Genomic DNA, 25,809 nt, shown 5'->3' with positions numbered 1-25,809 from the left:
AATTACATTCTTACGATTTATAACTGTATAACTCTTCACAGATCTAACGAGGATCATAGATGGGCCAAAGGATGCTGTGCCAAAGAAGGGTTCCACAGTTCATCTAATGTGTCGGGTTAGGCATGACCCCACGCTGAGACTTACGGTCACCTGGCTCAAGGATGATTCCCCTCTGTACTTTGGAAGCAGGTCTGTGCTGTCTTCGTTTTCATAGGCTGTATGTTTCTCAAGATGTTAACATTTTATGTATCCAGAGGACACAAAGAAGGAATAAATCCTTTTGCTATGTTGGTAAGCTGTACTGCTGTCTTTTCTCCAGGGAGGGGAACTGTAGTTTTAAGGTCCCAGGTTCTGCCCCTGGCATCTCCAGGTAAAATTATCAAGTGATAAGTGATAGGACCCTGGAGAGCTGTTGCCAACCAGAGTAGACAATATTGACCTAGATCAGGGATGAGGAAGCTGTGGGCTTCTGGATGTTGTTGGACTATAACTCCCATCGTCCCTGATCATTGGCCAAGCTGCTTAGGGCTGATGGGAGTTGGAATCCAACAACATCCGCAGGGCCAAAGGTTCCCCCATCCGTAGATGCACAAATAGTCTGACTTTATATAAGGTAACTGTGTTGCCAAAGCCAGCCAGAATCACTCTCTTCTACCATAATGAATAATATTATTTCCGTGTAATTTGTTAATTAGTGTCATACAGTATAAATAAACTTGGAATGGCCAATTGTTGCCATATTGTTCCTGGGGGTGGTGTCTCTATGCAGCAGTTAATATTGCTTACTCTGACATACAACAGAAGTAGCAGACTGTGTGAAAATAACAGTGGGTGTGTTTCTTACCTCTTACTGGAAATTAAAAGCTTGGCAGGAGAATCTAAAGTCTAGACGACAGCAGCAGGGTGTGATAGAGAGGTGGAGCTGCTGCCGTATCTCTAGCCTGGTTACTCATACTGGCCAGGTTGGAAGGTAGAGGTGCATGGAAATTGTTGTGTCAGCCTGGAACTGGCCTGGATATGGCCCAGTGCTGGTAAATTATAGCAGGAGGGCCAGCTTGAGATCTAGAAGATCCAGGGCTAGCTCAGCCTACCCCCAAAACACCATATTTTGGAGCTTTCTGAAGGCTACCACTGTTGAGGATCCCACTGCCTGTACATCTCCTGCATGTTCAGTGGGTGCATTGAGAGTTCTGCGCCAGTGGATGGACACCTTTACCCAGTTACATGGAGGGGCATTGCAAAGGGGGTTTCAATTGCAGCCAAAGATTTTGTCACCAGAGGTCAGAGACTGTTTTCTTACACTGCGTTGTAACAGAACATAAAATTGTTGTACTAGATCATTTTATATTTTATCTCTTATGTTTACATTTTGTTTGTAACCTGCCCTTAGATTATAAGATGCAGGGCAGCATAAAAGCATACTAAATAAAATAAAAATGAATAAACATACACAAGATAGCTGTTACAGCTGGTCCTGCCATTGCTTGAAGCAAGCTGCAGGGTCAGATTATTCTTACTGTGTGTAGGTTTATTTCTGATGTTTTCCTTTTGTGAAAGGATGAAGAAAGAAGAAGATGGCCTGACGATATATGGAGTGGCTGAAAAAGATCAAGGATATTACACCTGTGTTGCCAGCACTGAATTAGATCGAGACACTGCCAGAGCCCATCTCACTGTTCTGGGTAACTTGATATTCCTTTTAAGTTTACAGAGCTTGAGACGAGGTCCATGGGGGGACTGACAGCTTATTTTGACAGATTTTAATACCTGTTCTCCTGTGTTGTAGAGTAACACATACAGGGTACCATGTGCAATGGTCATGAAACATATAACAAATTCCTTTGAATTTGGAATGTTATTCTTAACAACTTCTAACACCCTGTATTGTCTTTAAAGTAAAAGCTTAGCCAAAAAGGTTTCAGTGGTCTTTCTGAGCAGATATCTGAAGATTAACCAGGGCACCTTGCTAACTGTAGCTAATTTTCATAAGGATTTTTTAAAAAAAAAGTCACAAAATGCTGCAGAAATGTGGGAAACTGAATTTAAAATTGGAAAGATGAGAAATTGAGAGAAATGAAATGGACAGATCCTTCCATTCCTTGTTGCAAGTGACCAGGCAGGGCCCACAGGACTTTGGTTAATCTGAAGTCAATGAAGTACACTTGAGTTTTGTCCAGATGTTGAAGTCCCTGACACCTAAGCAAACATTTTGAACAACTCTGCATCTTTTGTGTTTCGGTCTTGTCTGTGAGCTAGTTAGTTATGATGATAACTGGAATACATTTAGGTGCATAGCAGGGCCTGTTTTCCAAGAAAATTCAGTGAAGACTGGTACTCTGGTCCTTGTGGTGAGTGGTGCTGATAGGGCTGGACCATGGGACACAACTGCAAGAGGAGGGACTGTAGCTCAATGGTAGAGCATCTGCTTTGCATGCAGAAGCTTCCAGGTTCAGTCCCTGTCATCTCCAGGGAATGACTCTTGCCAGAAACCCTGGAGAGCCACTGCGAGTCAGTGCAGACATAACTGAGCAATGGCCTGATTTAGGGTAAGGTAAGTGCCGTGTGCTCCCAAAGGGCACCACCATGGTAGTCCCTGACTCTTCTTTTTTGAAACCCTTACAGCAGGGTTTGGTGCACAGTTGCCTTTGGAGCAATGCTCTAGACAGTTGAACCCACCCAGGTGCCTCTGGTTTCCATGTGGGCTCCATAAACACTCTGAGAAATTAAAAAGAAAGATAAAACTATCCAGAGCTTTGCTCTGAATGCAGCAGCTTGTTTGCTCTGTTGTTTTTTTTTTTTTTGTTTTTTTAAGTGTTGACTGCTTCCACCACCAAGAGGGAGGAAGTGCCACCACTAAGCAAACTTTTTTCCAAAATGTTATTTTAGAGATTGTCAGGTATGTTGGAGCCAAAGCGTCCATCAGCCTCTATAAAAAGGTTTTGAAAAAGGACTAGGAAAAGGAACTTAATTTGCTTTCCTGCTGCTTGTTAAAGGATGGGGAGGATGAGTCCTTTTTACTTTTTATTTTTGTATTTGTGGGAGGATATTCATTCTTTCACCCCCTTTTAAACTTTCCTGGTTGTAGGTTCCTTTCTTTCCCCTCCTCCAAGCAAAAGAGATAACTAGGGTTCTGTCTATTCCCTTCTCACCATTTAGAAGATGGGAAGCAACTAGAGCAACTAGAGCCACCTGGTAGAGGAAGACAAAGTGTTTCAGTGGTGGAGGAGGGTCTGGAAGTCATCTTGCCCAGGGCTTCTTGAAACCTGGCACAGCCACTGCACATTGTATCCCTGCAACAAGTTGTGCTTAAGAATTGAACTAACTATCTAAATAGCTAATATCTATTTTTGCAGCTCCTTCTTCTGTTAACCGTATGACCCTACCCAAAGGTAATCACTACTGATCCATTTACCACTTTGATTATTATTAATTTTTACATTCTCTTACACTGTTGCTTGACCATTGCAATGACTTTGGTATGAAATTTAAGTGCCTCTGAAAGTGGCACTTTGGATAACTTTGGCTGGCCCAAACCTCATGATAAATATCCCTGATAATTGGACCTCATTGGGGTAGGGGGTCTTGATTTCTATTGCACAAATTATTGTTGATGTTGTCCCCTACCGCAAAGGAAGAATATTTTAATTAGTCTGCATGGATGAATTTTGGGGGCTGATGCTAAAAGTGATGGGAGGTGTTTCTTACCCTCCTTTTTATTTTTGCAAGGTGACCTTTGCCCTTCATTGTATTTATGTTCCTTCTTTGTAAAGCTCTGTCTTTGCAAAGAATGTGGATTAACTGTTAGGGCCCTCTTACGAAGAGGGCAGAGAACAACAGAACCTTGGATAGTTCTAAGTGAGCCCTGTTGTCTGAAGTGCTCTCCTACCAAGGTAGCTTTATGAAGATGTCCCAGCAGAGGCCAGAAGCCAACTGAAGGCTGTTAAGACCTGTTGCATGGTTGGTTCCACCTGTGTAGAGGAGCTGGCTGAGTTGTTAAAGGGCCTTCACTGATCTTGTAGCCTTCTGCAAGGGCTGTGTTTTGTGTCCAAGAGGTCCCCAAATGCAATACTGGCTATTCTTCCTCTGAGGAAATGACCTTAGTGGAGTTCTCTCTGCTTCGTGCTGCAAGGTCCCAGAGTCAGTGGTCATGATACCCAAAGATATTTTGAGTGGACTAGCCCATGAGGGACACCTGCACCTTACATGCATTCTTTTGCCTGTAGCACGTCCTGAACGTCCTCGTGATCTTGAACTAACTGACCTCGCTGAAAGGAGTGTGCGGTTGACATGGATTCCTGGCGACGACAACAACAGCCCTATCACAGGTCAGCACTTGTTCCTCTACTTTGAAACCCTACAGGTGAACAGTGTTGATGCTTTGCTTTGGTTTGGTTTCCTTTCTAAAAGTCAGCTGGCTGATAATTATGTTGCAACTTTAGCAAGCCTTCACACTCTGCTCTTCTAGATTACATTGTGGAATTTGAAGAGGATAGATTCCAACCTGGAAGTTGGCACAACCATTCCCGTTACCCAGGAAGCGTGAACTCTGCCATCCTGCGCCTTGCACCCTATGTCAACTATCAGTTCCGAGTAATAGCTGTGAACGAAGTAGGAAGCAGTTACCCCAGCTTGCCTTCTGAGCGATACCATACGAATGGGGCACGTAAGTGCTATTTGACTTGAGTGGGTGGGTATATTTGAAAGGAAAAGAACACTTACATAAAATTATGCAATTGTAATGTACGCAAGAACAAGGACAGATAAAAGAGAGAGACACTAAGAATGTGGATTGTGTCACGCGTTATCTTTTTAGCTAGCCCATATTTGTCACCATGTGTGCTCTTGAAGCAGTAGTGGCCAGTCTCAGTTCCCTGGAAAGTGTACCTGTGGAAATATATGCATGCACCTGTTTGTCATGTTGTCCCATTACATTACATTTAATGTGTGCGCATAAAAACATTTTTGGTGCATCTTATCCATGTCATGCAGAGATAGGGAATCCGCAGCCATTCAGATGCTGCTAAGCTGCAACCTCCATCAGCCCTAGCCAGCATCACCAATAGTTAGGGAGGATGTGAGTCAAGTCCAACAATATCTGGAGGGCCACAGAATTCCCATCCCTGGTGTAATGTACAAAGCAGCCCTGAGCTTTTTCTGAGTCGACCAAGTATCTTTAGGCTAATGGGCTTTTGTCAGAGATCCTAACAGATATGTACTGGCTTGGAATTTTAAGTTTAAGATTTTGGACTGTAGATGGGCATGGAATGCAAGGGGAACCTCACAAATAAATACTTTTCTCAAATTAGGGAAGTGATGGGCTGGATTTTTTTTGTACAAAACATCAAAGAAGGCATGTTTCTGTTGTAAGGACAAGGCTCTTGTGCATCTTAATTTACTCATAACCCTTTGTTTAAATATGTGGTGGGAAACATGACCTCATGGGCCATAAGCAGCCCTTGACCAAATTCCAGGCAGCCTCTGCAGCTGATTAGTTCAGGCCAGTGTTAATAGGAACACAGAAGGAGAGAGAGAGAAAGGGTAGCACACAGAGAGGGAATTCTCTGTAGTGCTGTACACCATAACCACTTTCTCTCTAGCCTTACCAGCATCAGCCGCTGCTCCAGATTGACTTTTTTGAGGGGGTTAATGTCCCTTCATAGTTTCCCCATCTTTGTTTCAAGTGCTTTTTAAACAACTGACATCACCAGTGTCATAGTAACTTTAAAAGTTTGCTTTGCAAATAGCTTTTGTGGTACCATAGCAATTGCATAGGTCTTTCCTTTTGGCAGAGGCTTTATGTGGGTCTCCCCTTTGTGTTCTAGCCTTCCTATGTGGGGAAAAAAAAGAGATTATTCCTTTAGCAATATTGCATGGTATAGAAAAGCTTGCGGTAGCTGTGTTGTAGCCAGTGTGGTGTAGTGTAGTGGTTAAGAGCGGTAGTCGCATAATCTGGGGAACCGGGTTCGTGTCTCCGCTCCTCCACATGCAGCTGCTGGGTGACCTTGGGCCAGTCACACTTCTCTGAGGTCTCTCAGCCCCACTCACATCACAGAGTGTTTGTTGTGGGGGAGGAAGGGAAAGGAGAATGTTAGCCACTTTGAGACTCCTGAAGGGGAGTGAAAGGCGGGATATCAAATCCAAACTCTTCTTCTTCTTCTTCTTCTTCTTCTTCTTCTTCTTCTTCTTCTTCTTCTTCAATGCTTTAAAACAAATTTCATGTTTTAATTTATTTCAGGTCCAGAAATTAACCCCACAGGAGTTAAAGGAGCAGGAACAGCCAAAAATAACATGGTGATATCCTGGACGGTGAGTTAACATGGGAGCTGTTGTTTATAGCACATTCTTTTCTTGCATACAAGGTTTGCATTCCATGGCCTTTGCTGCAATAAATTTTATCACAAGCTAAATAACTCTGCATGTGGTTTACAAAAATTCATTGACAGTAATGTACAAAAAAAATTCAACACCTTCTAATACTTAAATGATATTTACAATGCCAAAATAATAATGGCATGCACAATCCAATATCTCAAAGCCAAACAGTCCAAATATTCCTACAGCAAGTCCAAGAGAGTAACTCTCCAATGTGTATACTTGTTGCTGGTGCAATTCATGTAATTGGAAACTATGCAGTTACCTGGATGCCTTTTGCATTTGTTATCTCTAAAGTGATATTATTATTATTATTATTATTATTATTATTATTATTATTAGAATTAGAATTAGAATTAGAATTAGAATTAGAATTAGAATTTATATACCGCCCTATACCCAGGGGTCTCAGGGCAATTCACAGAATAGTCTGCTGCAGTGAAAACAGAGTGTCCTGTGACACAGTAAATACTCAAGCTGCATATTTGGGTATAAGCTTTTGTGGGCTAGAGTCCATAAAGGCTAAGAGGAAAGCCCGAAAACACACATACAGAGGGAGGGGGGGAGAAACTGCCAACGGAGGGCAACATTTCATGCATCTGATAAAGTAGATTCTAGCATATGAAAGCTTATGACACCATGGGCTTGTTAGTCCTGTTTGTTTTTAGATCCATCTATGATTCTGTATCCTCTGGAGTCACAGAAACACTGTTCAGGTGGCAGGGATAGCAGCTGGTGTTCAAAATTAACAAAAGTAATAATGGATTTCTTAATTTTTGTGTATCCTTTAAGCCGCTAAATGCAACCCAAGTTTACGGCCCCAACCTCAAGTACATTGTGAAATGGAGAAGAAGAGACACCCGGGAGAGTTGGAACAACAGGACGGTAAAGGGTGACACCAACCAGTTCACTGTCACACAGACGCCCATCTATACACCCTACGAGATCAAAGTGCAGGCCAAAAATGACTATGGGGTTGCTATGGAACCTGAGACCGTCATTGGCTACTCGGGGGAAGATTGTGAGTATTCTCATAGATGTAAAGAGTTTGGGGTACCAAAAAAGACTCCACCACTGGCGGTCTTGCAATCCAAGATCTTAAATGTGATTGGCTCTGTTAACAGGAGGCATTGAATTCCAGTGCCAGGCACTCTGGAGAATGAAACACTCATGTAGAAACTTCAGAGGTATCTGGAGTGCCCCAACAGACCATTTAGCTTGCATGCCCATGAACTTCAAATTAACTCATTTTTCTTGAAGATTTATATTTCCACCTCTTATTTATTTAAAACACACATATCTTCTTTATTTAAAGCATTCATAGAATATTCAAGGCAAGCTAACAGCACACATGAAAATGAACAAAACATGCCAACCATGAATAACACACTATATCAGAGGCAGAGCAGCAGCAGACAATATAGTTACTAGGCTGTCTCAGCATTTTGAGCTTAGAAAAAGATATTATTCCATCTTACGGGTCTAGAACAGACTCGGAGAGGTTATATGAACCAGCTGTAGTCACCAGCTTCATTGTCTGTCTAACAAAGGTAAGTAAGTAGATAAATAACATTCATATGAATGGGGGTATAAATAAAAAGTTACATGGATAAATACAAGAGAGTGTTGGATGTAAATTGTGGGTACTTGGGCTCAAATCCGTATTCACCTTTACACTGATTTCATCAGGAGAGTTAAGCATAGGCTTAAACCTTTTCCATTACAATCACTGGAATGTAGAAGTGCTTCATTCCACCTTTAAAAGGCATCCATCTTCCATAACTTTTACTCCTATTCACTTCATATTTTTATTGCTTCACAGGAGGTTCATTCTTTTGCTGTGTTTTAAAAGGGAGGAGGAAGCATCGATCATGTAGACTTAAATGATTCTGAGACTTCTGAACATTCGTACCTTGCAGTCATGCTGTTGGTGGAGGGAATAGGGACTGTTAACACACCATATGGTAGCGGTTTTATTCACAAACAAACCTACACGGGAGTCTTGGTCAATGGCCAGCATCATTTCTAAAGTCAGCTTGGAAACAGGTGTCTGTTTATCTGTACCACAGTCCCAGACATGCTGAGACTCTAGGATACAACTATGCAGTGAGCTCAGTGTTCCAGTGCTTGGATCATCAGCCTGGTACTCTCTGCCTGATTTTAGCTCCCACAGTTTATGATTCTTAAAGAAAGTTTCATGCTGGAATTATTCCCAATGTTCTCAGGAACATAAGAAATTCACCTGAGTCCTCAAAACTATAATCCCCTTTTATTATTCCATAACAAAATTCAGAAGTGACACATGAATCATATCCTCTGCTGCTATGTTCTGTGACAGAGGTGGAGAACATATGGTCTTCAGAATGTTGCTGGACTACAACTTGAATCCTTCAACATTGGTCATACGCTGGCTGGCTGGGGCTGATGGGAATTGGAGTCCAACAACATCTGGAGGGCCATAGATCCTCTCCCCCTGTTCTGAAATCATATCCCGAAACAAAATCAATAGTCACCAAGTGAATTATGCCCTTCAGCAGCTGCCAGATAGGTCTACAAAGCACAAAAATGATTGCCAGGCATTGAAGTTAAATCTATATGTGATGTTTGTTTTGGTCATTGTGGTTCTCCAGCAATCATCTTCAAGAATTGCTGAATAAGCCAACTCTAAAAAATATATTGTTCAATTTGAATTAGAAGTGTAACACATGCCAAGAGCTCTGTCAGGTTACAAGGTTTAGAAGTAGATATCTAGTGATCAAAATCAGAAGGAAGTGGTTGTTTTTTAAATGGCAACACAAGTTAAAGGGTGTTCAAATGCCTCCTGAAAATTGGGTGAGTATCTAGGGAGGTCAGGTATATTCTACTATGTTCTACCAGGGTGTAAAGAGAGAGGGATCAATCTAGAATACCCTGCTTGTCAAGTCAATATGTACAAACCTGGTTTATGAAGAAATCTCAGTTGATTTTAGGGATTGCCTCTTTACTGTGTCATGCCACAATCTTGTTAACATCTTTACTCTAGGTCAGGCATCCTCAGCCTTGGCCCTCCAGATGTTTTTGGCCTACAATTCCCATGATCCCTAGCTAGCAGGACCAGTGGTCAGGGATTATGGGAATTGTAGTCTCAAAACATCTGGAGGGCCGAGGTTGAGGAAGCCTGCTCTAGGTTCTTACAAGCCTTCTTGGTCAAAATCACCTCGTGGATTGTGTTCAGAAGGCTCTAGCAAAGCAAGGCAAATACTGGTGTCATACACTTCCACGTGCTCTTCTTAAAATGAATTTTTTCTTTGTAATTTTGTATAGATACAGATTAACAACGTAAAAAATAACTTACAACAACAAAGAAATAGAAAGGCGAAGTAAGTGGGGGAGGGGAGAAGATGAGGTAGGAAAGGAGGGATGTAAGAAAGAAAAAGTGCTGCAATACAATGGGGAGAAAGGGACTGTGGCAGAAAAGAACTGTGGTCGCTCCTTTCTTGCTTTGCAAAATAAAGCTAAGTAACAGTTGCATGCAACTATGAATGACTTCAGGACCAAGGACAGCGTAACCATCCTCTCAAAAAGTGCTTGCTTATCAAAGCTTTATCAGCTTGAAAGATCACAGAATTCACTTCTATTCCTATTAATAAGTAGAGCAACCCTTCCTTCCAGGTTGTATGTAAGGTCACAGTGTGTAAATGGGAGTGGGGAATCCATTCTATAGTAAAATTTTGCTGCACCAGAAATCACAACTAGTTCACACATCAATGCTGTGTTAATTAATTAACCATTTGCAGTGGGGAAGGTGAGAAAATGGGTAAACTGGTGCTGTTGATGATGTTTTCAGTTGTGCATATCCTTCATGGCTGCAGTTCACAAGGGGGCAGGGAGGGGGGAAGATGAAGAAATGCCATCATCCTCAACTTAGTAGTCTGCAGAAAGAAATACAGCATGGTGTCTGGGTTTTCTTCCAATTAAAATGTAACTGATCACTTAGGGTTGTCACATTTCAAAAAGTGAAAATCCGGACACAAAAGTTGTTGAGCTTGGGGGGGGGGGCAAAATTGTTGAGTTTTTGTTGTTTTTCAAAATCTCCCCCAAAAAGTTGACGTTTTGGGACTATTTTTAATATTTTTAAATTCACCACCAAAAAGAATGGGTTGCCATATACCTGGCTTTCCGATTTTTGTAAATTCTGCCTGGACGCTATTTCCCGGATATGGCAGCCTTATGTTCACTGCAAACTGAAGTACTGTTCTCAAAGTACCCAGATACATTGTATGTAAACTTGCTTCCAGTCAGTTGCCTGGTAGACTTTTTTCATTTTGTTTTGTCTTTTGTTATCTACGCTTTTTGCTATTATCTGTGCTCTACCCAGCCCTGGAGGAAGAGGCAGTAAGAGCAAATCAGCTGTCCCCCGCCACACGGTGTTCAGCCACAGGAAACACTTTCCAGCAACAGCTGTTTCCCTCCTCATTGGCCTGAGCATCATATCCTGTCCCCAGGGAATAGGAAAATACATAAGCAGGTTTTTCCTCCCATCTGCTCTGTAGCCCAGCCAGCCTGCTTACCAGGAAGCCTCTCATCCTGCTGGGGTAGCTTCCTTGCTGTTTAAAGAGGAAAGCACTTTTTTTAAAAAAGGAAATGAATAACAAGCAAGGCAATAAACTGCATTGGTATTTTGAACAATAAGAAGCTACAGTGGTTGCAGAAACTGAACAAGTAGAATCTATTTTACCAATGAGATAAAGTAAAGAACTTTATAACTCCTGTGAGTAGTACAATGCAGGCATTTTCAAATTCTAATTGTAGATGACTAAGCAGTCAATAGGCTAAATGCTTTCCTGGAAACCTCTTTAATCACATACCGCCTTTTACTTAGGGCAGAGTGGTTGTGTGGGGTTTGTTTGTTTTTATGGCGCTAAGTGATATGAAACAAGCTTGGTTGTTCGTGGCATGTATACTTTCTCACTGTTCTATCTTATAAACAGGTTTTGCCGGGGGGTGGGCAGGTTTGGGATTGTTTCAAAAATCAGTAAAATCTGTTTGAACAGAAGTGCCGAGAGAAGCAGCAAGTGTCTAAACCACATGGTACCTTTCAGGTGTGTTATTGAAGTGCATCGGCCCATCTCAGTGCTTTTAATGGTCAAGGGTAAAGGGAGTTGCAGCTCAACAACACCTGGAGTCAAATATGTCTCTGTCAGGCCACCAACTCTCCTTAAAGCTATGGACAAAATGTTTTTGCACTTATTCCCTGCAACAGGAGTAACTTTTCTCTGGGTTAACAACTGCTGGATAAAGAAATTTACCTCAGCGGTTCCTATGGAAATATTTCCCATATCAATATTCTGCAAATATCTCTCAAAGGGACAGTTCTGAAGCTGAAATTTAAGACCTGCTGCTCGCCTGTGCTGTGAGGTGTTCTCCTCTTAAATGGGCATTTCTCCATCTGAAATTGCTTACTACTGCTTGTGAGGACTTTCAGTTGTAAATGATTTTATGGGTACAGCATGAACTTGATTTGTTGTGAATCGAACACCTCTGAATTTAAAAGGCATTTGTATAAATCTCTAGAGTTGCCAGTTTTCTGTTTGTCAGGTGAACTGTGAAAACCTATGAGGGCACTGTAACATTGTGAGTGCGCTGGTGAGGTAGGCAGAAAAGAGAAATGTGAGAAATACAGGAAACTGGCACCAGAGTAGAATGGATCCCACCATCATGCAAACGCTTGTCAAAAATGTGCACTTGAAATTGCTTTATATCTCCACATGATGGCAGCAATGTTTAAGAGCAGCCTCCTGTTTACATGATTTTCTTTGGGTAAACCACTGCAGCATCTAGGGAGGGAAATGGGGATTTTCTTCAAATTTCTGTGTATGCTTAATATCTGCTTTGCTTTATTCTTGGCAACTTAGATCCTAAGGCCGCTCCCACTGATATTAGACTCAAAGTTGTAAACAGCACAGCAATCAGCCTGCAATGGAGTAGAGTGTACCCGGAAACCGTCCAGGGACAACTTAAGGAATACAGAGTGAGCAAAACCCAAACCCAATCACATTAATGTGGCTAACACCCAACACTAATGATGACTGATGGTTACATTGTCTTTTACACAATGGAGATGACATGAAACACCCAGAAATTGCTAAAATGGCATTGAAGACTATTATTATGTAGACAATAAGTATTTGCAATTGTGTTGGTGGGCGGGTGATAAAGTACAGATGTAAGGGCATTGTTGAGATACAGAAACCAAAATATTATTACCAGTTGTATATATCCTCTCCACCCACTTCAAAGAGTTTAGACAAGGAGACTAGCCTTTTCCTTGAAATTTAAGCAGTTTTAAATTAGTGTGCCAATTGTGGTTTCCTCCAAGAATCCACCCAAAAAATAATTCTGTTATTTGTTTTGAAGGGTTGCTTGGGAGGGGGGGTAGGGCTGGGGGAATGAGGAAGGGAGACCAGAGAGACAAAGCATTTTTTTAATTGCTCTTTTTCAATAGGGAATCCAATCCAAGTTCAATTTTAGCAATTCTTCATCCCCTATTTTGAAGAAAGCCTGTTTTGATCTTTTGAATGTTAATTGGCTTCTTCCTGATTCAAAATCATGAGTTTGTACTTAGCCTTGAATTGAAAGCCAAAAAAGTCTTCATTTCAAAGACTTTACATTATGTGCAAAAATAAATTTGATCTTTGCGTTTATTACAATTTAGATTCTCCGTTCTTATGGACTGGCACATTTTTTTAACCTGTTCTATTTCATGTTCTAAAGTTGAGCTATTGAGAGATATTTTTCTACCATTTGGAAGTGAAAAATGTGCTTCCCATAAGCATTAGAAGCCATGTAACATTCTGATCATGCATAGGGCAACACATCAGGTACCTTCCTAGCCAATCATATCCAAAGTACACACTATACATTCTAGACATCTCTAGGGAACTTCTAGACCAGGTGTTCATTGAGCATTCATGCTTATATGTTTGTATGGAGGTTCTACAAGGCTGCCAGATAGTGGCTGTTACTCCATACTTTCTAGAACACTTGTCAATTACTTTTCTTTTTCAGTGAGTAAAGTAACAGAGTAATTGTACTAGAAAGTGTGAGATAACATATATATTTTTCTGAATGAGCAGCCTGTCTGGAAGCACCCCTAGTTGTGAACTTCCAGTTATTGCTCAGTCAGTTAGAAACAGAGAGTTCCAAGTAGCTGCTATCTTATGAGGTCTTTCTGCTTACAAAACAAAACCAACAAACTGTTTTTAATGTGGTTAAGAAAATCAGCTCCTAGAGCAGTTTCCCCTGACTTCTGTGTCATCCCCAGTGTGTATTTAGCATGTCATTAATCAATACACTAAAGTTCTGTTTCGGCCTAGTCAGAATTCAAGGATTGTGCTCAGGGATAATAAAAAATGTCTCCAGAAAGCCAAACATGTTCTGTCCTCAAGTTCATGTTTTTTTCTCTCTCTGTTTTCTGTCTTACCAAACAGAAAGCATACAAAAATTCACACAAATCAGCAGCGAAATACTTGCTTTCAAAATTGATTTATATCACTGCCCTGGGATCTTTGGATAAGTGGTGGGATATAAATCTAATAAATAAAATAAATAATAAAATATATTTGAAGCATTTGCACATTTCTCAGCTCTGAGAATTTTCATTCATAGGGTATATTTTGTTTTGTTTCTGCCTCTGTACTGGAGTCTGGTTATATATATATATATATATATATATATATATGGCCATGAGTGATTCTTGACAAATTAAAATTTCATCCTACTACTACTACTACTGCTAATAATAATAATAATAATCAGTGAGAGATGAGGGAAGACTGCAGTTTGAAGCCTAGAAGCCTGGTCTTTGCTGAGGGGGCAGTTCTTTGATAGCCACTGCATAATCTGCCTAAATGGTCTTGACCAAGAGTCAGCTTCCATATGTCTCAGTCTCCCCATCTGTAAAATGAGCAATAAACAGTATTGACTTCCTCCTCTCCTGTGGAATGGTTGGTGAGATCGAACTAATCCTTGTGTGGAAGAAGATCCATAGTGACTTTGTCCTTGAAATCCAGTTAACACTCAAATGGGGAAAACATCACTCACCTTGCATGTTTCTTGAAGGCCTACTTCTGGAGAGAAAGTAGTTTGCTGAAGAATCTATGGGTCTCTAAGAAAAAGCAGTCTATGGGTTTTACTGGAGACCGGACACGGGGCATAGTGTCCCGACTGTTTCCTTACAGCAACTACAAACTGGAGATGGTTGTAGTCAACGGGAGAGGAGATGGGCCTCGAAGTGAAACTCTGGAGTTCACAATGCCTGAAGGAGGTAGGTCTCTGCATAATATTGGCCCAGCTTGGCAGAATCCCATCCTTTTATGTGTGAAATAAGAAAGTAGAACAGAACACGGTCTTATTGAGAGCCTTAGATTCTATGTCATCAGTCCTGATAAAGACTTCAAAAAGGATTTTCCACTTGAAATGAATAGTTAGGCTGGCTTCAGCTGCCAGATTACTGTGTGCTCCTGCAGTGTGGAGCAAGGCAAAAGTCAACACAGTGAAGCCCTAAGGACTGAGACTGTTCTGATTCATGGGATTGTTTTTCACCAGCTTCAGACTCATAATAGATTATGATAGACAAATGAATGCACAAGGAAACTAACTGAAAATGGGTGAGTTAGGCAGAGCACGATGCACTGACTTTTGGCACCAGGTTTTATTTCTAGTTCTCCTGTTTGTCCTCTTAAGTATTCTCAGACAAGTCTCTCTTAGCTTTATTCTGTAAAATTGGAACAGTCATGAGATCCATTGCCGCACGTGGCAGTATGATCTATGGAAGGGTTTTATGTTGCAATTACTACCTAACTCTACAAATTCCATCTGATTCTTAACATACTCAAGGATAGATTTTATGGTAGAATTGAGAGTACTGCCTGTATTTGCTTTCACAGCTAGATCAATAGCTTTTCATCAGTTCTCATAACTAGCAGTGAAAGCTTCTTTAATGTTTACAGTTGCCATCTCATATCACTCTAATGGACCATGCTTTGACTGATAAGCACCAGCGCCTTTATGATTCTAGAGATACTTAAAACCACAGAATTGCACACCAGACAGATATCTTTGTTCTTGAAGATTCTTCCAAGAATTCATTCCAGTTGTAATTTTTAGAAAGTGAAATCCTGGGGTTCCCCCCCCCAGCTGTTGCTGGTTTTGGTAACTGGATTGAATGAAATCTGATTTCTGCCTTGCTAGTGAGCCAAATTGTGCATTTATATGTATCACACAGAAGCTTGAACTGGGTCCACTGCTTGAGTGCACTTAAAAGGTAAAGGCACCCCTGACCATTGGTCCAGTCGTGACTGACTCTGGGGTTGCAGTGCTCATCTCGCTTTATTGGCTGAGGGAGCCGGCATACAGCTTCCGGGTCATGTGGCCAGCATGACTAAGCTGCTTCTGGTGAACCAGAGCTGTGCACGGAAATGCCGTTTACCTTGCCGCCGGAGCAGTACCTATTTATCTACTTGCACTCTGACGTGCTTTCAAACTGCTAGATTGGCAGGACCAGGGACCGAGCAACGGGAGCTCACCCCATCACAGGGATTCGAACCGCCGACCTTTCGATTGGCAAGTCCTAGGCTCTGTGGTTTAACCCACAGCACCACCCGTGTCCCATACTTACCTACTTGCTAAATGCTCTTTTGCTATGCATAGAATTATACTGGTAAGCCCTGGAAGTTTCAGCATAAAACTCTAACCAGCTGCATATTGGAAAGGCATTTAAAAAATCCATTCCATTTCATTGTGATGCAGGGAGGTGAGAGCCCTTGGGGTCAGTCAGCAGTTCCACACATATGTGGATCTCATTCAGGCAGCAGGCAAAGGAGGGTTAAAAATATCTGTAGGAAAAGACCAAACACCCACACAAAGAAACAGCTTCACAAATGATTGAGTTCCTAATGCATTTTGAGCAAATCTCCTTTATCAAGGAAATTTCCTTCCAAACAGTCTTTTTAAGAAGCATGGGCGGAAACTACCTTTATAAAAGCAATTTTCTTGACATCATTTGTGAAGCTGTCTTTTTTTACTCTCTGACCCATATACCTGCCCATAAAGGGCATGGCAGGAGAGGGTCTTTCCCCAGCAGCCTCTTCCTACATACTGCAGTACCCTGCTTGCGAGCCCCCACTGCTCGACTCTCACATCAACATCAATAGGACTTAGATGGCCTTGGCTTTGGTTGCATGAAGCATCATGGATAAAATGTGGCTCATGTTGCTCAAAGTTGAGTGTTGTGATTTGTGCTCAGATAAGCTTTGTGTGCTTTGAGCATAGGAAACAGAGCTGGTTATGGTGACTTTAGCTGTGATGAAAGCAAATGGGCCAAGAAGGCACCATCCCAAAGAGATAGAATGATGAAATCCACTTACATACAGTGGTGCCTCGCAAGACGAAAATAATCCGTTCCGCGAGTCTCTTCGTCTAGCGGTTTTTTCGTCTTGCGAAGCATCCCTATTAGCGGCTTAGCGGATTAGCGCTCTTAGCGGCTTTGCGGCTATTAGCAGCTAAGCGGCTATTAGTGGCTTAGCGGCTTAGAAAGGGGGGGGGAAAGACTCGCAAGACGTTTTCGTCTTGCGAAGCAAGCCCATAGGGAAATTTGTCTTGCGAAGCGCCTCGAAAAACGGAAAACCCTTTCGTCTAGTGGGTTTTTCGTCTTGCGAGGTATTCATCTTGCGGGGAACCACTGTATTCGGTTATCTGTACAGTTCCAGGCAAGGGTAAGGACTGTAGGTTTTTAATTATATGAAAACTGCATCTGGCAATAGACAAGCTCATAGGAGTGGCTTAGCCCACAGAAGGAAGCACAACACGTGCACCAAGGACTAAATGTTTACAACTGTGAAACAGTAGGATAGGTTCCTGTTAATGGATATCCAAGCATGATTGTGTTGCACTGAAACTGCATCTTATACAGCTCCTACCAAGTTCTCCATGCCACCAGACTCAAACTTTTCTATATGCATACTCTTGACCAGTCTGCCTTCTAAGTTACCTTACCTTGTACGTCTTTTTCCTCTTCCCTTTTCTCTCTTGGACCCATCTTTCCCTGAAGCACCCAGTCCCCCAAGGTATTTCCGAATCCGCCAACCAAACCTGGAAACCATCACTATGGAATGGGAACACCCTGAACACCCCAATGGCATTCTTATTGGATACACCCTTAGATACCAAGCCTGTATGTCCTGTGCTTGTTTTTGTTTGTTGTCTCTTTATTAACCAGGATTTAGAATCTTGATTTATTTGGAATTAGAAAAAAACAATACTAATAAATCAGTGGAGGGGAAATTCAGGAATTCAGGATTTAGAATTTCTTTGGGAGTTGAATTGCATATCTTAGTGCAGGAGGATTTCATAGGAATCACTAACAGGCTAATTTCCAGATACGTGTGACAAATTTTCTTACTGATCATTTTGATTCTATAGTTAAATGTTATTTACATAAGAAGATATTTCCAAGAATATGGCCAGTGGCACCTGAAAATGTACCTCCTCCCCACCCCTTGATAGAATTTGAACAAGCATGCATCTAACTTCCTAAAATCTCCTGCCCCTAACTGTTGGAAAATGCATGAACAATGTAATTTTTGCTCAAATAATTAGTGCAAAAGCTCCCCACCATAACATCCCTGACTTGAAAGCCCCTGCAAAACTAACATGGTGCATTATCTTTGGCCTACATGGGAGCTAAAAGTTTAATTAGCTTAATTAAAATTCTTCCTTCTTGAATGCATAACATTCCCCAGCCGTTTTTGCTTAAAAGTCCTCTAAAATGAACATGCCCCATTTTAAACAAAGCCAGTGCTCTTGTTAGGTGTAATCCTAGACTGAGAAGTGGTGAGATGCATAGCATAGCATGTTTCTCAAAACAAGACTGAAGCCTACACAGCCTGCCTCTCTCTCCAGTTAATGGATCCAAAAGTGGCAGAACAATGGTGGAAAACTTCTCTCCTAATCAGACAAAGTTTATACTCCAGAGGACGGACCCCATATCACGCTATAGATTCAACCTGCGTGGCAGGACACAGATTGGGGAAGGTGAGCCTGCCACGGGGGAGTCACCACTTCCGCTGAATGAAGGTAAGTGAGAACATGATGCCAGTGTAACTGGGGTGAGAGAGGTGTGCCCTGCCAAGCTGGACATAAATTTCGTTGTCCCTGAGAGGGGGCAATGACAATAAAGATATTATTATTATTATTATTATTATTATTATTATTATTATACAAGCTTCATCCAAGAGTATTTCAAAATCCACACACGCCTCTATAAAAACCAGCCTTTGATGTGTGAGGTCTTGGCCTGCTGTAAATTGAGCAAGAATCATTTGCAGCCTCTTAAATATGCCCCCTCCCCGTCCCACAAAAGTAGCTCTCTTAATCATTGCCATATAAAATCCTTATCAAAACTACTTGTGAAGTTCCATGTAGCTCTATGTGGGAGTTCTAAATTGTGCGATTAACATTGTGTGGAGTAGGAGAGCACCCACTGGCTCCACTCCAGCTGTTGCTTCCCCTGCCAGTCCTGACCACACATCAGGGGAAGATCTGAGAAATGTTGGCTTTCCACTGGTTTCAGAAGACATCTCCACATGACGTTAGTCACATGATTTAGAATGTCCACACGACAGCTTTTGGAGTGACATTGATGCTGGGGGTGACAGGAAATACAACCACCTGGAGTTTTTAACAATCAAGTCGAGTATAAATTTTATGAAATAAATAAGTACAAGTGCCTCATGCTGCCTGTCCTTTGCATCTCTGCCTCATGTGAAACATTTCAAGTCTTCATTTCTTTCCCCAGACCCTAGCCTGTCCCTGTACTGTAGGCATACTCTCTTTTTTCAAAAGGGGCAAGATAACATTGATAAAAGATTCCACGTCATTTCCCGCTGCTTCTCCTTTGTGAAATGATTTACCGTAAATTATTTCTCCTGCTATGTGAGAATACAGATTTCCCTACTATAAAAGACATTGTGTGTTTCAAAGGAACAGCTGATAACAAAAATTGCAAAGCAGCTTTTATGCAAAACCTCTCAATTTTATCCTATAGTCAGCTTTCCTTTAAGCTTCTATTAAGTACTTTTTTCAGTGCAAATACTGGAAGAATGAGCTTTTAATAACCTTTGTTGTTCATCAAATGTATTCAAATGATTTGAATGTGTTTCCTTTTTACCCCAGCCACATTTTTAAATAGCAATGCTGTCCTATGTATTAACGTTTCCATTGTGTTTTATTGGTGTTAAATTCAGTATTTATATTCAAGAATGATGGATTTAGCTGTATTATTTTTAAATAATGAGTTCATTGCAGAAAAGCAGTTCAGGGGTATCATATATATCCTGCATTGTTTTTCAAAATAGTTAGTTGCATCATTTGGGTCTAAAATATATTTTTATCCAGCAGGTTGTTTGAAGGTACCAATGGCTAAGCATCATTCTTGGCATACAGTTGCTAATTTTAGACAGGGTGGACTGATTTAAACCAAGGTGATTCAAATTATTTAAATAAGCAAGGAAAAGGCGGTCATTGAATCAAGTTTCCCATTTATATTTCATCTCATATTTCCTAAAGTGTGATGCAGATCTGACCAGTAGACCATGTTCATTTACAACTAGTTAAAGCAGGAATAGGGGAAATGTAGCCCTCTGGATGTTAGACTCCAGCTCCCATCATCCCTGACCATTGGCCATACCAGCTGGGGCTGATGGGAGCAACAATGTTTGGAGAACAACAACTTCCCTATGTCTGAAACAGAGCATTAATTATACTATTGTTTCAGTTTTGCAACCAGGCCTTGCCTCCCATAGTCAAACAATATGCATTTTGCATGTTTTTCTTTTCTTTTACCAATAGAAAGAATATCTTTAAAATATTTCCGTATAGATTCTTTCTGAATCTATGCAGATGACAGTTTGCAAGGTTAACAGCACAACCCTACATGTTTACTTAGAAGCAAGTAGCCTTGACTTCAAAGGGGCTTTCTCCAAGTAAATGTGTTTATGGCTGTATCCTAAGGATAGAAATGTAGGAACCTTCACACCCATACAATGTGGACTTTGGTTCTTCTTTCCAGTATTGCTCCTTTCTGCTTCACTTGGCCCAGCCGCACCCTCGCAGGGTGGGGGGTAGGGGAGTAGCAAACGAAAATGAAGTGCTTGTGGCTTATAGATCAAAGCAGGACTCATTGTTACTGGGCAGACTAAAGCAGTTTATTTTCATCTGGCAAAGATAAAATGCCTATGTTTGGTAGGTGGAGTGTAAATCTTCATTAGTGAGAAACGATCAGCTTGGTTTTTTATTTACATATAAAAGCCATCTTTATTGGGTAGAAGACATGCGGTTAGAGAGTGACTGTAGAGTTAACACACCACTGTAACTAAACCATCACAAATTATGAGTTTGCAAAAAAAAGAGAGAGAGAGAACCTCAATAGGCTCCTTGGGTTTGGCAAAGGAGATGTACAGTAGTTCTTCCACCATTGGCCATCCCACTCCCTTGCCTGCATGGAATTCCTTGTTGCCTAGAGCAAGCAGTTGATAAATTCAAGGGTGGACGAGCATGCCTGTAGCCTCATTACTTAATGTCAAACTAGATGATTATGAGAAACTTAGTATTTATAATTTAGTTATTTTTCAACTAAATACCTGTGTGTATGGGGTGGTATACCAATTTAATAAATAATAATTTAAGTTTTTTTTATTTTAAAATGAATCATCATTTTTTTAACCCATTCAAGTTTTTAGGCAATAATAGTAATTCATTCTCTCTGTCTACATCTCTCTCTCTCACTTTCTGATTCTCAAATATATGTTTGTGACATGATTTTATCCAATATTAACAGGTTTCAAAGTTGACTAACATGCCAGTAACTGTTTGTGTTTGGCACTGCTGGGTCTTTTGCAAAGTAGATTGCTTTACTTGAGGTTTATTTTTACCTTTAAATGTGCTTATTTGTAATAGATAGCCATTATTTCAATGCAATAAGAGCTAGACTGTAAATCAGGAAAACAATTGCTTGATAGGCAATCATTTTCACCATCACCACCTTGCTTGCCATAATAATTTCAGATTTTAAGCAGCTCTCAAGTTTTTATTTTACTGACATTAGCATCCAGCTTCTTGTATATTGTGTTGATTGGCTCACTATGTATCTGCCCACTCACAGGTCCAATAAGTATAATTTTCTCCCTTTTTTGAAACTTGACATGTTTTTTCAGGTTAGGGTATACCAGATTTGCACTAAACAAGTAGAGAAGAACTGGCTTTTGGGCAAGCAGGCTGGACTGATGAATGCTTAAAACAACAGCTCAAGAGGGGGAAAGGGTTTGAACAGAACCCCATGACTCCACCACCACCAGCACCCCACATTATCTCTCCTAGCTTCCAGCCAGGTTCCAGACTAATCCCACTCCCAAACTAGGTTCCTTGCTCCTAAAAGAAGCATTGCAGGTTTTATGTCCTTCCTGGCCTTTTCTAGCCTTTTAGGAAACACCCAGGCCACTTGGGGTCGGTAGGCACACCCCTGGCGCCATGGCATCTCCCTTTGCTTTACTCCCTTTTCCTTGGCAGTTTCACAGCAGTAGAATAGAATTATTTCCAGTGGTCTCTGGTTGGAAGATCACCTTTTCTTTTACTAGAACCCATATGAAAACAACCTTACATGATAATGCAGTACTTTGGTATAGCAGTCGCCATTTTCATCCCAGAAGTCTCGTGGGAATGACACTTTGTCATCACCTACTGTCGTTCCCAGATAGATTCTGGCAGAAGAAAATGGCTGCCAGCAGCCTGCTGGGAAGAGCTTTGTTTGCTACCTCGGGTAAGTCCCTTATTTTTCTGCCCTTCATGACCCTCTGTCCAGAAGACACCACCTCTCCTGTTGCACTGCTTACAAAATAAATGCAGTGAGGGGGCCATTTTGTTCAACCAATGATGCTGCTTGATCAAAATACCCATCCATTCTGAGGGAAGCGAAAAAAGAGAGAGACTTTTTTTAAGACTAGCAAAAGTTCTTAGGGGTATTGGACAAGGCTGCCAGTTGGCAATAAAACTCACTGGGTGACTTTTTGAGAGCCAGTGTGGTGTAGTGGTTAAGAGCGGTAGATTCGTAATCTAGGGAACCGGGTTCGAGTCTCCGCTCCTCCACATGCAGCTGCTGGGTGACCTTGGGCCAGTCACACTTCTTTGAAGTCTCTCAGCCCCACTCACCTCACAGAGTGTTTGTTGTGGGGGAGGAAGGGAAAGGAGAATGTTAGCCGCTTTGAGACTCCTTCGGGTAGTGATAAAACGGGATATCAAATCCAAACTCTTCAGATGCTGCCAGGGCTGTGGATACAACAGTTGCTCTGCCATGCAATCTCTTCCCCGCCTCCCCAGGACAGAACTGCGCTGCCCAGAAGACAAGTATTTTTGCAATGCGATATTAATGTACAATTAAGACTATAATGTAGAAGTTTTTAGAGGATAATCTACAATATGTTCTACATTTCATTTATGCTAAGGAAATAGTGCTTTCTAGAGAAAGGGTTTCCTACATGGTATCAGTCTTTACGATTGTATATACCAGGGAATGAAGACTAACAAAATCTCCCAATTGTTGGAGAGTTATGGGAATGAGTCATGGGAATGTGCTTTGTTACAACATTAAGCAGTTACATGCATTTGAAAGAAAGAAGACAGAATGTGAATACTTTTAATTGAAATTGTATATCCTTTGTTAGCTTTCGTAATAATAATACATTCTTCTGTAAGGCGATCAGCTTGCACAACGTAAGAACATCTCTGCAACTTGATATACTATTAATCAGGCTTAAATACTTCTTATTGATAGGGAAACCTATAAAACAGAGGCATCCAATAGCCTCCTGAAAACTGCAAGAAATGAGCTAGAGATGCACAGCCTTTCCCATCACTGCTGTAATCAACAAACGACCCTCCGTAGGAAAATGCCACAACTTGCAGACTTGTAATAGGATAAAATACTCTTTGTGAAATATCCGTCAAGCTAAGTGAAAGTTCAGTAGCCCTCTGGGAAGTGAGTGCAAAACAAAGCTGACTCTTAATATTCTGTAACGTTTCCAGAAAGACCCCCAAATTCAGCTCAGTCTCTCACATTATTTAATGAGCTGCTGCTTTTTATCTCCTGAATGGCAATATGTGGGAAAAGTATTTCCCTGAATACACATTTTAAAAATGAATCGCTTCCCATATTTCTATAAGTGGGCAGGTTCCGGGTATGTTATATATAGCACTTGCTGATAATGTTATCAGATATTTCTTCCCATACTGTATTAAGGGGGGGAGGGGATAATGTTCTGGTTGACAATAGCTAGTGAATGCAGTGCACCTTTTGAACTCTGAAGGTGCTTCCCACACTAAATTTGGATTTTTCTTAGAATTTGCAAAACTGCTTTGAGGAAGAGTGGAGAATTTAAATAATGGTTCAGAATCTTATTTCTAGACACATTTTTCCTGGATTTGTTGTATAGCATCTATGCATTTGTTATGTTGCTGGTAATTTGAATTAGCCCAAGAGCAATCATAGCAGTCTAAAAAGGCTTTCTTGTAACAATTTCTGTAGAAGAAATCTGGGGAGTGGTGAATTGGAAATTTTTCCTTCTGATTTGCAGCAAACCATGGTTTGTCATTTCAACAGAATGTGGCAAACTGTTGCATGCAAACCGTTGTTTACAATCAAATTGGGATGCCAAACCACAGCTAGATTCTCATTTGAGATCCTAGTTTTATTGTAAATTATGGGTTCCATAAACCATAGTTTGCCACATTTAGATGAAATGAAAACGTATGGTTTAGCACAAATTTGAAGTAAAAGCTTCAAATCTGCACCCCTTGTGTTCAGTGGAGAAAGGAAGGGGAAGGAGGAACAAGCAAGCCCTGACACTTGGCTAATTCTCATAGTGACAAACCATGAATTGCTGTTATGTCTGAATTGAGGCGATTACTCTATTGCTGATGCTGTTTGCATCACAGTAATCGAGTCCAGTGTCTCCCAGCCTTTTGCATTAAAACAACAACTATACACACACACACACACACACACATTCATATAAAATAAAGATATTCTGAAAAGGTCTGATATACTCAAAACTACTCTTTCTTTCTCCCAAACCTTTGCTTATCTTTCCAAGATATCCAAGTATAGTTGCTTTGCCACAGAGAGCTACAGCTCTGTAGGCCCTGCAACATTTAATGGAAATTACTGAACAGTTTGAACAACAAAGGTGGTGAACTGTGGCCTTATGCTGAAAAAAGAAAAAGAAAAACACCCTCCTGGTAGCATTCTAGTAGCCAAGGTCCTCTTTCATTTTCATGCTGAATTCTACCCATAGCTGTCATGTGTTAAAGTGACAGTGTGCAGACTGCCACCAGATGCAGAAGATTCTTCATACTGTGATTATTGTTGCTTTGTGAGTGTTCAAAGCAGTGTGCGAAACTCCAAACTACATTGACTTCTGCATGTGGTGTCGGTAATGCAAGACTGCCTCAGTGTATGTGGCAACACAACTGGAATTCAGCAAAGTTTTCATAAATACTGTAGTGATCTTGTGGGTCAAGGGAATTGTCCCTCAGTGGAATCTCATGAGTGAGGTTTTGCAGGATCTTCAAATAAAAGCGGAGATGTGTACCACTCAGATTATTAATGAATGTTGAGCAGTCTCCGTAGGCAGAACGTTTAGGCCCATCAGACACTCCGCAATACGCAGCTAAGCATTTGGAATTGCACAAAAGCATGTTGCCTAGAGGGAGCCTTGCCAATTTTCTTTTCTCCTACCGATGCAGGGGAGGCATTTATAAATGGAAATAAAGATCCAAGCCACAGCTTCCATTTCTCGCAGACGTTATTTGAGCCAGGGGATGCAAATGAAATACAGTATTCCTGTGGTTATTTGCATTGCCTATTGTCTCATCCATCATAAGTGTCTAAGAATCGATAATGAGCTTGCAGCCAAGTTGCAGTAGAATAGAATTTGTCCTGACATTTAGGGGACTCAAATGGAAGCCGACAGGATGCGAAAGACCCATTTTGTTGAATTTAAAACCACAAACTGTGGAACTTTTGCCCCAAGAAATAAAAATAAGGTGAAGGAAACCAAATCAGCTGTGTCTCCCTGCGTTGGTTTGGGTGGTCATTTATGGTAAAGATTGGCTGAGGGTAGCCGTGGAATATGGAGGACTAACACACCTTCTCTTTATTACAGCCTCAGCCTGCCATGTTTATGCTGTGGTTTTATATATTCCTGTGTTCTCTCTTTCCCTTCTTTCCTCATGTTCCCCTTCCCTGTGTTTGGCGCTGCACACTCTGAAGTTCTTCCAACCTCAGGTACTGTACCAAGCTGGCAGACTACACAGGCATGATGGGGGAGTGTGAGCTGAAGGCTTGTC

General features: G+C 41.2%; 1 protein-coding gene across 20 annotated transcripts in view; it reads left to right on the top strand.

The window, feature by feature from the left end:
• The window catches only part of NFASC (neurofascin), a 177,700-nt gene that overhangs the window by 115,646 nt on the left and 36,245 nt on the right, over positions 1-25,809 (top strand). For 11 of the 20 annotated variants that reach the window (XM_079981921.1, XM_079981924.1, XM_079981926.1 and 8 more), the window contains 12 exons: positions 42-189; positions 1,558-1,682; positions 3,354-3,389; positions 4,224-4,325; positions 4,466-4,663; positions 6,236-6,306; positions 7,165-7,393; positions 12,267-12,382; positions 14,473-14,677; positions 17,462-17,584; positions 18,313-18,486; positions 25,733-25,747. In XM_079981921.1, coding sequence (XP_079838047.1) covers positions 42-189; positions 1,558-1,682; positions 3,354-3,389; positions 4,224-4,325; positions 4,466-4,663; positions 6,236-6,306; positions 7,165-7,393; positions 12,267-12,382; positions 14,473-14,677; positions 17,462-17,584; positions 18,313-18,486; positions 25,733-25,747 — 1,542 coding nt within the window. Of the gene's footprint in view, positions 1-41; positions 190-1,557; positions 1,683-3,353; positions 3,390-4,223; positions 4,326-4,465; positions 4,664-6,235; positions 6,307-7,164; positions 7,394-12,266; positions 12,383-14,472; positions 14,678-17,461; positions 17,585-18,312; positions 18,487-22,159; positions 22,321-25,732; positions 25,748-25,809 lie in introns of those variants that run through there. The other 9 variants (XM_079981922.1, XM_079981916.1, XM_079981917.1 and 6 more) reach the window with 8 other exon arrangements.

Source organism: Podarcis cretensis (genome assembly GCF_951804945.1).
Source record: "Podarcis cretensis genome assembly, chromosome: 6".
NCBI lineage: Eukaryota > Metazoa > Chordata > Lepidosauria > Squamata > Lacertidae > Podarcis > Podarcis cretensis.
The sequence above is the reverse complement of the archived record's forward strand: the minus strand, read 5'-3'. Positions and strand labels throughout refer to the sequence as shown.